Below are 13908 nucleotides of genomic sequence, written 5' to 3' on the forward strand. Positions count from 1 at the left end.
GTCACTTCAAGCGATATTGCATTGCAAATCGCCACGTTTGGACGAGCCTTTAGGAAGAATAGTCGGACTTTTATGGCTCTAATTTTTATGTTTGTTAAAAGCGACGTTTATTTTACTTTTACACCATGTTCCAGACAACTAGTATCCGAATTTTTCATTCAACGACGTTCGGCCATCGCCCGTTTGACCCGATGGTGGTACCCATTCGACGTTTTTGTCTTCACTCTCCATCTCTGCCATATCGTCAAAGTCAACGTTTTCCCTGACCCTCTCCCGCATCCGATTTCGTGGACGCCTCTTTTTACTGTTACCGCCGCCACCTTTTTCGGGATCGATCTCATCTGGAAACGTTTGTCGTACACGATCCGAGTCGCCTTCGGAGCTGGCGCCACTTAAAGACCGCTTCTTGGCAAAGTGTTTCGGCTGCTTCGCATCGTCGAGCGCCGAAGCTGAGGAAGTGCATTTTGTCGACTTTCTGCTGCAGTATGCGCTTTCGCCAGGGGGAACCCGAGGAGCTTCCCGTCGCGAACTTTCGCCACCATCCACATCGCTATCTTTTTGGGCCTTTATGCTTGATTCGCGAATGCCGAATGTGTTGCTCAACTTGTGGCGCTTGCCGAAAAGTGGCAACACACTGTGCTTTGTCTGCTCAGTGCTACTCGGCTGCTTCGAATTCACAATACTGGCCAAATCGATCGGCTTCACCATGGCGATCAGTTTCTTCACCCTTTCGTGGCTCTCGTGCAAATGCTTCTGCTCGACGCGTAGCCGACGAATTTCGAATTTATCGCTCGGTTGAACGAGATTGTTCAGAAAATCGTCCACATCGTCGTCGTTTTTGGGCAACCGCGTTTTCTTCGTTATTAGCTGTGCCTTGTTTATCTGTAGTTCGATTTTCTCCAGCCGCTCCAGAATTTGCGCCTCTTCGTGAATCTAATCAAACGGGAGTGCAATCATCAATATGCCTGAAGCACAGAAGTGATTTGAGATTCCTGCTTTACTCACCAGATCTTCATACGTTCGGATTTGGGTATCCTTGGCTTGTTTTCGTGAGCGTCGCTTCTCAACGGCTCCCGTCCGATCGAGGAAGTCATCATCATCGTCCGAATCCGACTGCTTTTGAAATCTGCGCCGCGGTTCTAAAAAAGAATAATATAAAATGCAAAATCCGGTTGACGAGGCGATTATGCAACACTACAGCCCTCTTGGTGTTACTTAAACTGTGAGCTGTGCTTGAAGCTAAACCTACCATGATTCGCCTGACGCAGCAAGCCATGACGGTCGAGTATGCGACACGCCTCAAGGGCGCACTGCACAACAGCCTCCTTCTTCTTGCCTTTGTGTGTTACCGTGGCAACAATCGGTAGACCACCAGCATCGTCGACCGGTAGCTCCACTCTGCAGCTATATGTTCCGGAAGAAACCTCGTTTAACTTGTACTCCAGCTCGTACCCTTCGCGTTCGAAATATCCGCGCAGCGTTTTCTTCGGATCGTCCAAGAACAGCTCCTCATTGTTCGACGCGGCATAAGGATTTTCATGTAGATCCGTTTCCTCGTCCGCGTCTTCCGCCATTCCCCAGCTAATACCTTCCTCTTCCTTCAACCGTTCCAAACGATCCTTCTCCTTGCGCTCAATTTCGGCCATCTCGGCTTGCAATGCTCGTACCTTTGCGGTATGCTCCTTCAGTTCCGTGATCGTCAAGGCGGACGGTTCATCCTCCTCATCCGTCGGACCGTCCAGGATGAATGTTCGTGAGCTCGATCCCAGCCTGATCATGTAACCAGGGCGCACTCGCACATATGTTCGCGGCTTTATCTGCTGCTTATTAAGGAACGTTCCGTGCGTGCTGTTCAGGTCGTACAGATACCACCCGGGCTCGACCGTAGTGTGAACAGGTCGTGTGCTCCCCTGCTCGTCGTTCCCCCCCCGAGTCGGCGTCTTCCGATGGTGGAGGCCGGTACTGCAGAACCGCATGATACCGCGAGATCGTTGGGTGCGCCATGTTCAGATCACAGTTCGGTAACCGGCCAAACAGCCAGAACGTTTTGTTCTGCAGTTGCCGCACCCTCTCAATAATAACCCCATTTTTCTCCACCTCGAAGCTGTAATCCCGATCCAAGTCGCATTTTCCAGACCACTTCGGTTCCTTATACGGTATGGGAGGAATCTCTGCAGCATTTTCTTCGAACGTACCGTCGTCGGTCTTCGACGCGCTGGGAACAGGCTCTGGCTTTCTACTTTTAGCCAATAACTTCGGATCCCCTTTGGGCACTTTAAACTCCGCTTTTTCAGTCATTTTCAGCTGCGGCTGTGAAAATGTGTTAAAATACCAGACGCAACGAGCGCAGCAAAACAAAGCGCAACAGGCCCTTGCTGACAGTTAAATTCAACTTTGACATATCCAACAAAGCCGAAACTCGACCACTGCTCGAACGGCTAAACTCGATCGCTGCTCGAACGGAGAAATTCAGTTACAGTATGTATCAAAAGTTGGTACGATTTAAAATAATGATTTCGAGGATGATACATTAGGTTATTTATCATATTACGCGCATTATAGTACATTATCACATTCCTCAACGCGTGTGTTACATATACAATGTTGACCTTAATCATAAAAAGCACGGAAAACAAAAACGTTGAAAAGGCTTGTGGGTTCTTCTTAAAGCTCAATATGTCCGGCTATTCGATATAAATTCCCCATAGTGCTATGCAGACTTGCAGACTAACGCTGAATGCTGCAGAAGGTATGGGGAAAAAGTGAAACTTTCAACAGTCGGTTCTTGAATTTCTTGCTCAGTGTATTAATCGAGATTCCGGGAAAACACCCAAACCAAACAAACCGTGCCGGTTGAACATAAGAGTGATGGCCGTTCCGTGAAGCTACCGAACAATATTTTGCCATTGCAAAATACGCTAGGGCCAATCGATGTTCGATAGAAGTCCAAAAACATTTAATCCGTGACAAAGGGTGAGCGTCATCAACAAATTTACCTATTCACACTCTGGAACATTGCCAGGTCATACTGCGAAGCTAAAACGCATTTTTTTATATTTCTGTGACCAATAGAGAGCCTTCTGTTGTTGATCGTAAATGTGTCAATGAGTGTTGATCAGATGCATAAGAAGCTTTGTGTATAGATTATGCGTGGCTGTCTGCTTTTTTATATCTCACTTTCTACGCGTGAAGATCGTTAGGATTTCTCTTGGAAGCAAGGAAAAAAAAGCACACAGTTGAACCGTTTCTCCTGGTTTGCGAGAGCTTCTTGTGTCTGCAGAACGTGTGAAGCAGCGTTCAAGGTGTGGAATTGTTTTAGTTTTTTCACTGTTTTGTCATTGGCAATGCAAACGCGTCACCAGACGTGCCATAGTGAAAAGCAATGCAAAGGGAAAATAATCCAGAACATGTTACTCGCCTGCTCGTACTTTTTGGAACGTGTTTTATTGTTGTATCCCGTGATAGTTATGTTGTTGAATGATTTTTTACAATCACATTCTTCCCTAACTTTTGTGCACCATAGGAACCAAATGAGACGACCAAGAACGCACTCCAAAACGACTTACGACAGTGGTAACTGAATCCATGGGAATTACGCAAACGTTAATCGAAATCGTTGAACTTACAAAAGCGCTGCCATAACATCGAAGAAACTGTCGCAGATCACAAGGAACAGCGATGAGTTTGAAAACGAGAAGCATCGTGTTTGTGACTTTTTTCACTAGCTGTTTGATCGTTGGATTGCTGGTGGCCAGCCTCACGACCAACAACTGGGTACAAGGATCCGCGAAGCGCCACAATTTCACAGAGTCGATCGGTCAGATCAACTTCGGACTGTTTGCCGGCCACCGTCATTTGAACGTAGGCCTAGGATGGCGCAACTATAAGATAGATGGTAGGTTGTTGAACAATGGCAACAATGTTTAGTTCAGAACTTTATAATATCATCCTTTCCTTTTCAGTTCCTTCCATGATTCGCAACGAACCGGAAGTGATGAGCTATTGGCTTTGGCTTGGCGCGGCGCTCGGCACCGGTTTAGGCGTGCTCGGCGGCGTGGTCGGTGCTATCGGCGCTGTGCTGAAGTCAGCCTCGGCGTCAAAGAAAACCGGAACGATGGTAGTACTGTTTGTCAGTAATTTGCTTGCTGGCATTTCGCAAACGATCGCTTTCGTTTGCTGGTTGGTGCAGTTTTACAACTATCTTACCCACAACGTACTGTTGTTGGAGGATCGCAACAACAATTGGTACAGTACGGGGTTGACGATGCTAGGATCCAGCTTCTACTTCGTTTCCGCCGGCCTCGCTTTGGTGATCGTTAATCTCATACTGCTCATACTCGCAACTCGTCTAGAGCATTGGGAGCGTAAAAAATTCTCACACCCAGCCACCGACGATAAGACGCAAGGCGCTATTATGTTGTATTGATTGGCAGCTCCTTTATCTAATGGGATCGTATTTTAATTCTTTTACAATACTCAGTATCACTGATTTTAAGCTCCTTATCCGCCGCCTAAACATTCGTAAATTAACGCTTTCTCGATGCATTATTTCCGGCATCCCTTTTGAATTATTGTAGATTAAGTAGTAACTAAAGGTGGTTTAAAAATCACGCCATAAGCTGAACTAAAGACAAATTGATGAATCATCAGTCGCTATGCCAGGAAAAGCGCGTTAGAGCGTAATTTAATTCGCATGGTTTGCGGTATTTACGGAGAACATCAAATATCGTATATATTTTTATCACTTTCTCCCTTTTTATCATGTAATTTTACTTATTTTTACACTTCAGTATGAAAGGCCTGTTCGCCAGGGTGTGAAGGATTTACCATAGGAAATAAATTGAATTATGTCTGATGGTGAACGTATGTTGTTGAGAAATAAGTACAGTTGATGAAATTGAAAAGCAATCAAATAAAAGGAACTGTGAGTGAAGCAATTTGGCTACAATTTCGGTAATTCCATGCTGGTTTTGTAATGTTTGCGTCTAAACAATTGAAAGAATGGAAAAAATTACCCTGACACCAGTCAGGGTAACTTGCCTAGAAAGATTTCAACGCGTGGAGAACAAATTTTAGTATTTTAACATTTGTGATGTATATATATTACAGTTCAATATTATTACAGTTTGCCAGTTTTTGAAAAGGTGAACAAAACGGTACGTTAAAATGTTTAAACTATAGGTTACAAGTTAAGGGTTTAAGGGCCTTTAAGGGTTAAGGGAGCTCATTTTTCACTCAGTCAAAGATGTGGCAGATGAAGCTGTCAAAACAATCGAGCAAAACAAAGTATATGTAAATAAAACACGAACGCAGCAACAGTGAAGAACTGAGGATTAAATATTACAATAAATCAAAGAAATTGGTGTTTTCTGCCGACCGACAACTATTCGATTCAAGAAACTATTTGGCTATCAGCAAACGCATACGGGAATGTACACCCTCTTGAGTGGATTCTACAAATATCTCACACAAAAAGACGAATATTGCATACTCATACTAGGGCTGGACAATGCTGGCAAAACGGTTTGTACGATTCTTTGATAGTGAAACACCTATGGTTTAAACACCTATAACCTTCTTCCTTTGTTCCAGACATACCTCGAAGCTGCAAAGACAAAGTTCACTAAAAACTACAAGGGGATGAACCCGAGCAAAATTACAACCACCGTGGGACTGAATATTGGGCAGATAGACATTGCTGGCATACGGCTGAGCTTCTGGGATTTGGGTGGGCAACAAGAATTGCAGTCATTGTGGGATAAGTATTACTCCGAATCCCACGCTGTAATCTACGTAATCGATTCGAATGATCGCATCCGTATGAATGAATCAAACGAGGTGTTTGACCGTATGATCAGCAGCGAGTATTTGTCCGGGGTTCCGCTGCTGGTGCTTGCGAACAAGCAGGACTTGCCAGATTGTATGGGCGTACGTGAAATCAAGCCTGTCTTTCAAGAGTCGGGCCATCTGATTGGTCGTCGCGATTGTCTCGTGATGCCCGTTTCAGCCCTCACGGGGTATGTGGCGCTGCGTTCAAACAATTTAGGATAACAACAACTGTTTATCGTAATACGGGTTTTCATTGTCTTTCAGGGAAGGTGTCGATGAGGGCATCAAATGGTTGGTCGAATCCATCAAACGCAACTCTATTGTGCGCCCTCCGAAAACAGAAGATACTTGATTATGTTTTCCGCCACCGGAATCCTGGTTTATTTTGGTCTTGTGTATGATGGCTATGTGGTTCCAGGCTCCACAATAAAAACAATTGATGATGTAATCTTCAAATCCTGTTTTCAGATGTCTAAATGTCCAAATATCTAGCTGTAGAATATCCACGGCCACTTTTGGAGTTGTCGAAACTATCGAAAACTATCTATGCTAACTATGCTAGTATCCTTGAGAAGCAAAAGTTATTTTTAAATGTGCTTCATTCGCCAATCCTACACTAAAATAATAAAAAATAGGTTAATAGTAAATGAAATAGCCTAACTTAAATGAGATAACTGAGCTAAATGAGAGCCCTAAATGAGAGATCGCCGGATTTCAAAACGTCATCGAATTTCCTTACGTCATTTGTGTGTCATTCGCGGGCAGAAAGTCAAAACATAAGGGGATCAAACAACTTTAGCTTCATCGACAATATTGGTCAGCAAAAGGTGTATTAGCCACAAGAAGGAAGAGTTGGATTGCTGTCCTTCCGCTTACTGAAGAGGGAAGATAAATAAATACTAATTTCGTTCCCGTGTGCTCGTTGTGAAAAAGACCGTCCGTCGCAGTGAAATTCCGAAGGAAAACAGAAAGACAACGTCTCCCATACGTGTAAGTGTTAGTGGCGCTTTCCACCTGAAGCTCTAGGCACAGGAATTTGTAAAAGCGTGCCAAACTGTGCCAAATCAGCAAATGATATATTGGCGTACTTAAGAGAAGTGAGCAGATAAAATTCGAAGCATGCGAAATGTGATGAAAATTGGCAAATCACCGAGTTTAATACCATAATTCTGCTGCCTTCATTACCCTGAAACTTGTGTTCGATCTTCTTATCATAAACAGGTATAAATGCAAAACCTTAAGCAACCCTTTCAACCCACTTAAAGCGATCGTCAGTTAGTGTGATAAGCTATAAACTGCAATTTTTGTAGCAAAAAGGCAGTATCTATTTCCCCGTTTTGTAAAGCAACAATCCGTACCGCGGGCATCGGGCAGCTGTATTAAACTACAGTTTCCTTGTTGATTTGCGCACTCACTGCGGTTGTGCGTTCAATTCAACCCGCATCAGTGGACGCTTCGTGAACCGATTGATGACTCTCGACGCTACGAAGAAAAGAGAGATCCCCATAGCTTATCATGTCCCACCACTTCTAAGTGCGGCGTTGATTGAACGGTTGAATTACTTGATTCAATCTTTCCGACCATCGTAGCTATGGAGCGGCGAAAGGATACACAGACGGTAGTGTGCAAGCCGTGTTATGTTGTCTACATGCTCACCACGGAACACTGCACGATGACTCATGCCTTTAATTCGCGGGAACAGCAATTGCTATGGTCGAACTGTGATTGTGTACTCTGGGTGGCCACTATGCGCTTTCATTCGAGTGAATAATAACAGTAATAGCAAGAAACGGTCATGAAGAGACGATGAATTCGCGATTGGCCCTACGCTATTTAGAAGCGATGATTTATCGCACAATCTTATCGCTTACAAACATGGAATCCTGCTTGATCAATAACACGGTCGCAGATAAATTTGTGGAAGATTTCGTTCCTATGTCCCATTTATTTTAATTACAGATTCTACAAACTATCACATTCTAATTATAGTTAAGAGAACACCTTCGTACAGCACTGGTTTGTACAGTTGCCGGTTTCTTAAGTCATATTGTCTAGTTGTTTGGCAACATTTCAATTAAACTTCGCATTGACCATACACTTTTTTCCACGTTATTAAAAACACCAGAGGAAAAAAGTGCAAACAGCAAAAGATACGTCAAAACCGAAATTTGCGCTCCAATGTCGTTCCCCGATTTGAGTTTCTCTTTTTCTTAAGTTCTTTCGCTCGACTCGCAGTTGCGTGTAGCTGACGACATCGATCCGCGATAGGCCAGCGACGCATGGGTTATCGATAGATCGACATTAGGTGACACAGGGCAGGTCTCCGGAAGTTTGCAGTATCGCACGCTCTCCGTTATCACCGAGTCGCGCAAGCAGTCTATGACAACCCGTAGCTTGGACAGTTCGAAGCTGAAACGCCAGAAGCCTAAACTAATTACGACATGTTTCTTCTTTTAGTGACGGGTGTGGTGGTGTCTGCAGGCAGCTGCTTCGAACGAAATGGATTACACAAACTTTCCTAACCTATCGCTTATTGAATCGCCGAACCGAGATGCGTGCCTGGTGCTGAACAAGACAAAGATTCTCATCAACCTGTACGAAGGCATCCCGGAAACACTGCTGCTGAACGTGATAGCATGGTTCTTTCTGATACTGCTGTTCACACTGCTGCGGCAGCAGGCCTGGGACTATGGGCGCCTGGCGTTGGTCAACAGTCACGGCGAAAACAAGCGCTGGACGCAGCTTTTCTACGCCCATGGCAATGTGCCCGGAGGAGGAAGTGGGACGAGCGAAACGTCTGACACACTCAACAGTCTTAGCATTGATCGGGGCTTTTTCTCGTGGATTGTGGCCACGTTTCGGCTGACCAAGGAGCAAATCCTTACGCACAGCGGCCCGGACGCGGTGCATTACCTGTCATTCCAGCGACACCTGATGCTGGTGATGGGCATCATGACCGTCATCTCGATCGCTATCATCCTGCCGATCAACTTTGCCGGTACGTTAAGTGGCGACAAGAACTCTTTTGGACACACGACCATCTCGAACCTCGAGCCCGACTCGCCGTCAACATGGGCGCACGTTTTGTTCGCCTGTGCCTACGTCCCTATGGTAATGCTCATCATGCGCCGCGCTTCGGGCCGGAATGCCTTCAAGACGGCTCCGACGCGCACGATCATGGCAACCAATATTTTGCAAGGTGACTGTAGCAAAACGGTGGTGCGTACGTACCTCACGCAGCTCTTCCCGGACATTACGATCGAGGACATTCAGCTGGCATACAACATATCGAGTTTGATCAAGGCGGCCGAAGAGTACGAGCGCACTGTTGAAGCGAGGATCTACTGCGAGGCGCACCGCACTCGCGACGCGATCGAAGCGAAACCATCCTGCTTCAGCTGTGAGAAGGTGGACGCGCTCGAGTACTACAAAGACGTGGAAGCGCGGCTAGCGGGAGAGGTTGCGCGACTGCGCGCTTCAGCCCTCAATGAACCGCTCGGTATTGCGTTCGTGACGCTCAACTCGGCCCACGAAGCGCAGCACGTGATGCTGCACTTTAAACCGGGCACGTATCGCGAGTGGAACCTCTCGTTTGCCCCGGCACCGTCGGACATTTTCTGGGAGAACCTGAACATCGACACCGCTCAGTGGTACTGCAAGTGGGCGACGGTGAACTTTGCCCTCTTTCTGTTCCTTTTTTTTCTCACTACGCCCGTCATCATCGTCAACCAGCTCGATACGTTTTCGTTGACGAAGAACACCACGACGCAGATTAGCAAAATCAGTCCACTAGTGTCGGAGTTCCTGCCAACGCTACTGCTCTGGTCGCTGTCGGCCCTCATGCCCGTCATTGTGGCGTACTCGGACACGTGGCTGTCACACTGGACGCGCTCGCGGCAGAACTATCTCATCATGACCAAAACGTTCGGTTACCTGCTGTTCATGATATTGATACTTCCGTCGCTGGGGCTAACGAGTGCTCAGGCGCTGCTGCAGTGGACGATCGAATCGAACGAAACGTACCGCTGGGAGTGTATCTTTCTCCCGGATAAGGGTGCCTTTTTCGTCAATTACATCATCACCGCCGCCTTCATCGGTACGGCACTTGAGCTGATCCGCTTTCCCGATCTCATCTGCTACCTGTGGAAGCTGGCCACGGCAAAGTCCCGCGCCGAAACACCATTCATTCGCAAGTCGATCCTGATTACGTTCCCGTTCGGCATACACTACGCGTGGATGGTGATGGTGTTTACCACCAGCACCGTCTACAGTCTCGCTTGTCCGCTGATCATGCCGTTCGCAATGGTTTACATCACGCTGAAGCACTTTGTCGATAAGCATAATCTGTTCTTCGCGTTCGCCCCGTCCAACATGATCAGCCAGGGGAGCGGGGGCAAGATCCACAGCACTGCGGTGACCATGACCAAATTTGCGGTAGTGCTGCTGCTGCTCATCATGGCGGCCCTAGCGACGGTGCGTACCGGAAGGGTTGAGCTACGCGGTGTCGTGCTGATTCTGGCACTCTGCCTCACGCTCGTCATATTTGCCTGCATGTCACCGATTAAACGGTGCACTACCAAGCCGCTGCGCATCGTTGAAACGGATGGGCCCGCCCCGATCTACGTTGCCGACGTACTGATCAATCGGCGCATGGTGTCCGACAGTCCGTCCCATCTGAGCTACGGTTCCGACACAACCATGAGCATTGGGATGAACGATGCCGGGTTTAGCGTGACCGCGTAAATTGTCTTCGCTCTGTCAATGTTTCCCTCGTTCTTCCCGGGAAGGCTCTAGCAGGATGATGATTGAAAGTGATATTAAATGTTTAAGATTAGTTGCGGGCGTACATTGCAGTATTCCATGTCTTATGCCGCGCATCCTTCGAATCGAAACCAAATGTGCAACATACATCACCTTACAAGTCAGGCAGTTTTGGGGACTCTTTCGCTTCGCAGAACTGCTTCCAGGGCTATAGCAAGCAGCTAGAGCAACCACAGCCATTTGTTCCGTCGAGAAGACTTTGGGGCCTGTAGGACAGATTTCTGCATTACGCAATCAATTCCTGTTCGCACGAGTTCTGCAAATTCATACAGTCCCAAACAGACGAAGAAAACTGGCGATGTGTTCTGTTTTATACCGGTGACTACATAGCTACGTGTATCCTGACGAGCTACTAACTCCTAAAAGGAGCTCCATTTTAAAGCACTACTGTACCGAACCACAGATTTTTTTACATCTACTTTGGCGAGCCTAACATTAGAAAGGGCAAAAGGTTATATTTTCCTCCCAGCGGCTTTTTTTCTAGTGGAGATTGTGCTGTACGGAACTTATATGTTATTTGTGAGAGATTTACACCCTATTTAAGGACACTAATAAAAGAATTATTAACCACAAAGCCATTCGCATATTTATTTATCGCATCAAACAATATGTACTGGTTGGCCCAGGTATTGGTAGTAAGAATGCTTTCACAAATTACGCTTGAACATTATTCACGAACGTACTTAAAGACAAAGTCTTAATTTCGGAGTCCTTGTAAAGTCAGATGTGTATATATATGTTAATATTTTCGTTCCTATAAAAAAATACAAAATTTCAGTAAAATTTGTTTTTTTTTGTTTTGATGGAGATATGAATTTATACAATATCCGATGCCAATCAACCTAATTCCTCGAAAGAAACAAATGAAACTTAATAGTGTCTTTACAATCTCAACCGCAACGATTCAACATAAATGAACTAATCTTATTACTCAATGAAAATGTATCGCTTCACAGTCATTTTCAATATATTGAGAATAACCGGTTTCTTTCGGAAACTCATTCGGAAACACAAAGCTTTACAAACACAAATATTTAGTTTTCAAACGTTTATTAAAGATTTAAAAGTGCTATTTACAAAACCAGATAAGTCTTAATCATCTCTCCTATGGTATTTTAGCTTTCCTGAATGTCTTATTAGTCCACTTCTTCTACCGTAGGCCCCGCTCGTCCACCGAAACCTCCGGCCTGCTGTCCACAGCCAGTGGGCGCAGCACCCGCCTGTTGGTGCAGTTTGGTCATGATGGGACTGCAGACCTTCGTAAGTTCCTGCATCTTGTGCTCAAACTCTTCCTTCTCCGCCATACTGTTGCCGTCGATCCATCGCAGGGTTTCATCACATCGGTCCAGCACCGTTTTCCGGTCGGCATCACTCAGCCGGCTGCCGGTTCCCTGCGAATCCAGCGATTGCTTCAGGTTGAAGCAGTAAGCCTCGAGCTGGTTGCGAGCGGCGATGCGCTCTCGTTGCATCTCGTCCTCCTCGCGGAACTTCTCGGCCTCGTTCACCATTCGGTCGATGTCCACCTGCGACAGACGGCCTTTGTCGTTTTTGATGATGATGTTCTTCTCCTTCCCAGTACTTTTTTCCTTCGCTGCCACGTTCAGGATTCCGTTGGCGTCCAGGTCGAAGGTCACCTCAATCTGCGGCACGCCACGTGGCGCCGGCGGAATACCGGAGAGGTCGAACTGGCCTAGCAGATTGTTATCCTTCGTCATCGCTCGCTCTCCCTCGAACACCTGAATCGACACCCCCGGCTGATTATCGGCATAGGTCGAGAAGGTTTGCGTTTGTTTGCAAGGGATGCGCGAGTTGCGCTCGATCAGCTTGGTCATCACGCCTCCGGCCGTCTCGATGCCAAGCGACAACGGAGCCACGTCCACCAGCAGCACGTCCTGGATTTTCTCGCTCTTGTCACCGCTGAGAATGGCCGCTTGCACTGCCGCGCCGTAGGCTACCGCCTCGTCGGGATTGATCGACAGGTTCAGCGACTTGCCGGCGAAGAAGTTTTGCAACAGTGACTGCACCTTCGGAATGCGAGTGGAGCCTCCCACCAGGACGATATCGTGGATCGCGCCCTTGTCCATCTTCGCGTCCGACAGCGCCTTCTCCACCGGCAGCAACGTCGCACGGAACAGATCCGAGCAAAGCTCCTCGAATCGCGCCCGGCTGATCTTTGTGTAGTAATCGACTCCGTCCATCAGCGCGTCGATCTCGATGGTCGCCTCCGTACTTGAGGACAGCGTTCGCTTCGCCCTCTCACAGGCCGTCCGCAGTCGTCGCAGGGCCCTGGCGTTCTTCGAGAGATCCTTCTTGTACTTCCTCTTGAACTCCTCGATAAAGTGGGCCACCATTCGGTTGTCGAAGTCTTCGCCGCCCAGGTGAGTATCTCCGGCCGTGGCGCGCACCTCAAACAGGGATCCCTCGTCGATGGTCAGGATCGAAACATCGAATGTTCCGCCGCCCAAATCGAAGATCAGTACGTTGCGCTCGCCCTTCAGGTTCTTGTCTAAACCGTACGCCAAGGCTGCAGCCGTCGGTTCGTTAATGATGCGCAACACATTCAAACCGGCGATGGCCCCGGCGTCCTTTGTTGCCTGTCGCTGGCTGTCGTTGAAGTAGGCTGGCACCGTTATGACCGCGTTTTTCACCGATTGGCCGAGGTACGCCTCAGCGGTTTCCTTCATCTTGGTCAGCACCATCGAACTGATCTCCTCGGGAGCGAATGTCTTGCGCTCACCCTTGAATTCCACCCGGATCTTTGGCTTGCCGGCATCGTTCACCACTGTAAATGGCCAGTGCTTCATATCGGCCTGTATCTTCGGGTCGTCGAACTTGCGTCCAATCAGTCGCTTTGCATCGAATACCGTGTTCGTGGGGTTCATGGCAACCTGGTTTTTGGCCGCATCACCGATCAGCCGCTCTGTGTCCGAGAATGAAACGTAACTCGGCGTCGTCCGGTTGCCCTGGTCGTTTGCGATAATTTCCACCTTTCCATGCTGGAATACCCCAACGCACGAGTACGTTGTGCCCAGGTCGATTCCGATTGCTGATGGCATGTTGGGTTCGCTGTTGTAATATCGCCAAGAAATAACGAAACTTCAAAATCACGACTCGCACTGTTCTTCACTCGGTTTTTTTAGATTTTCTTGATTCGCCTTTATTCGTCACTCTACTTTTCCGATCGAACAATATCGACTTGCGTATTTTCACTTGCGATAGCTTGGTTGTAACTTTGCTTGTTTGCACTCGTCTGATGTG

The 13908-nt window shown here is 47.2% G+C and overlaps 5 protein-coding genes across 7 annotated transcripts; 3 read left to right on the forward strand and 2 right to left on the reverse strand.

Annotated features, from left to right (window-relative positions):
• Positions 1-107: 107 nt before the first annotated feature.
• LOC131211647 (kanadaptin) lies at positions 108-2299 on the reverse strand. Its single transcript, XM_058205215.1, is given in 4 exon segments — positions 108-933; positions 1006-1139; positions 1250-1925; positions 1927-2299. Coding segments are annotated over 4 exon segments (1977 nt in total). The 5' UTR covers position 2299; the 3' UTR covers positions 108-138.
• A 460-nt stretch (positions 2300-2759) lies between these two features.
• Positions 2760-4909, forward strand: LOC131211649 (uncharacterized). Its single transcript, XM_058205220.1, has 3 exons — positions 2760-2973; positions 3524-3895; positions 3963-4909. Exons 2-3 carry the CDS (start codon positions 3679-3681, stop codon positions 4424-4426), a joined length of 681 nt encoding a protein of 226 aa, XP_058061203.1. The 5' UTR covers positions 2760-2973; positions 3524-3678; the 3' UTR covers positions 4427-4909.
• Positions 4910-5297: 388 nt separating this feature from the next.
• On the forward strand, positions 5298-6333 carry LOC131211650 (ADP-ribosylation factor-related protein 1). Its single transcript, XM_058205221.1, has 3 exons — positions 5298-5523; positions 5593-6017; positions 6094-6333. The coding sequence occupies exons 1-3, from the start codon at positions 5431-5433 to the stop codon at positions 6179-6181; spliced, it is 606 nt and encodes a 201-aa protein (XP_058061204.1). The 5' UTR covers positions 5298-5430; the 3' UTR covers positions 6182-6333.
• Positions 6334-6684: 351 nt separating this feature from the next.
• Positions 6685-11189, forward strand: LOC131211645 (CSC1-like protein 1). The gene is made up of 2 exons (XM_058205214.1): positions 6685-6819; positions 8287-11189. Exon 2 carries the CDS (start codon positions 8329-8331, stop codon positions 10570-10572), a length of 2244 nt encoding a protein of 747 aa, XP_058061197.1. The 5' UTR covers positions 6685-6819; positions 8287-8328; the 3' UTR covers positions 10573-11189.
• Positions 11190-11757: 568 nt separating this feature from the next.
• On the reverse strand, positions 11758-13706 carry LOC131211648 (heat shock protein 70 B2). 3 transcript variants are annotated; one of them, XM_058205218.1, is made up of 2 exons: positions 13539-13706; positions 11758-13499 (listed from the first exon to the last, which is right to left on the reverse strand). In XM_058205218.1, exons 1-2 carry the CDS (start codon positions 13704-13706, stop codon positions 11787-11789), a joined length of 1881 nt encoding a protein of 626 aa, XP_058061201.1. In that variant the 3' UTR covers positions 11758-11786. The 3 variants fall into 3 exon arrangements, with proteins under 3 accessions (XP_058061201.1, XP_058061199.1, XP_058061200.1); XM_058205217.1 differs by having other exon boundaries at positions 11787-11837; positions 11871-13706; XM_058205216.1 differs by having other exon boundaries at positions 11758-13706.
• Between the last annotated feature and the right edge of the window lie 202 nt (positions 13707-13908).

This window comes from Anopheles bellator, chromosome 2 (genome assembly GCF_943735745.2).
Source record: "Anopheles bellator chromosome 2, idAnoBellAS_SP24_06.2, whole genome shotgun sequence".
NCBI lineage: Eukaryota > Metazoa > Arthropoda > Insecta > Diptera > Culicidae > Anopheles > Anopheles bellator.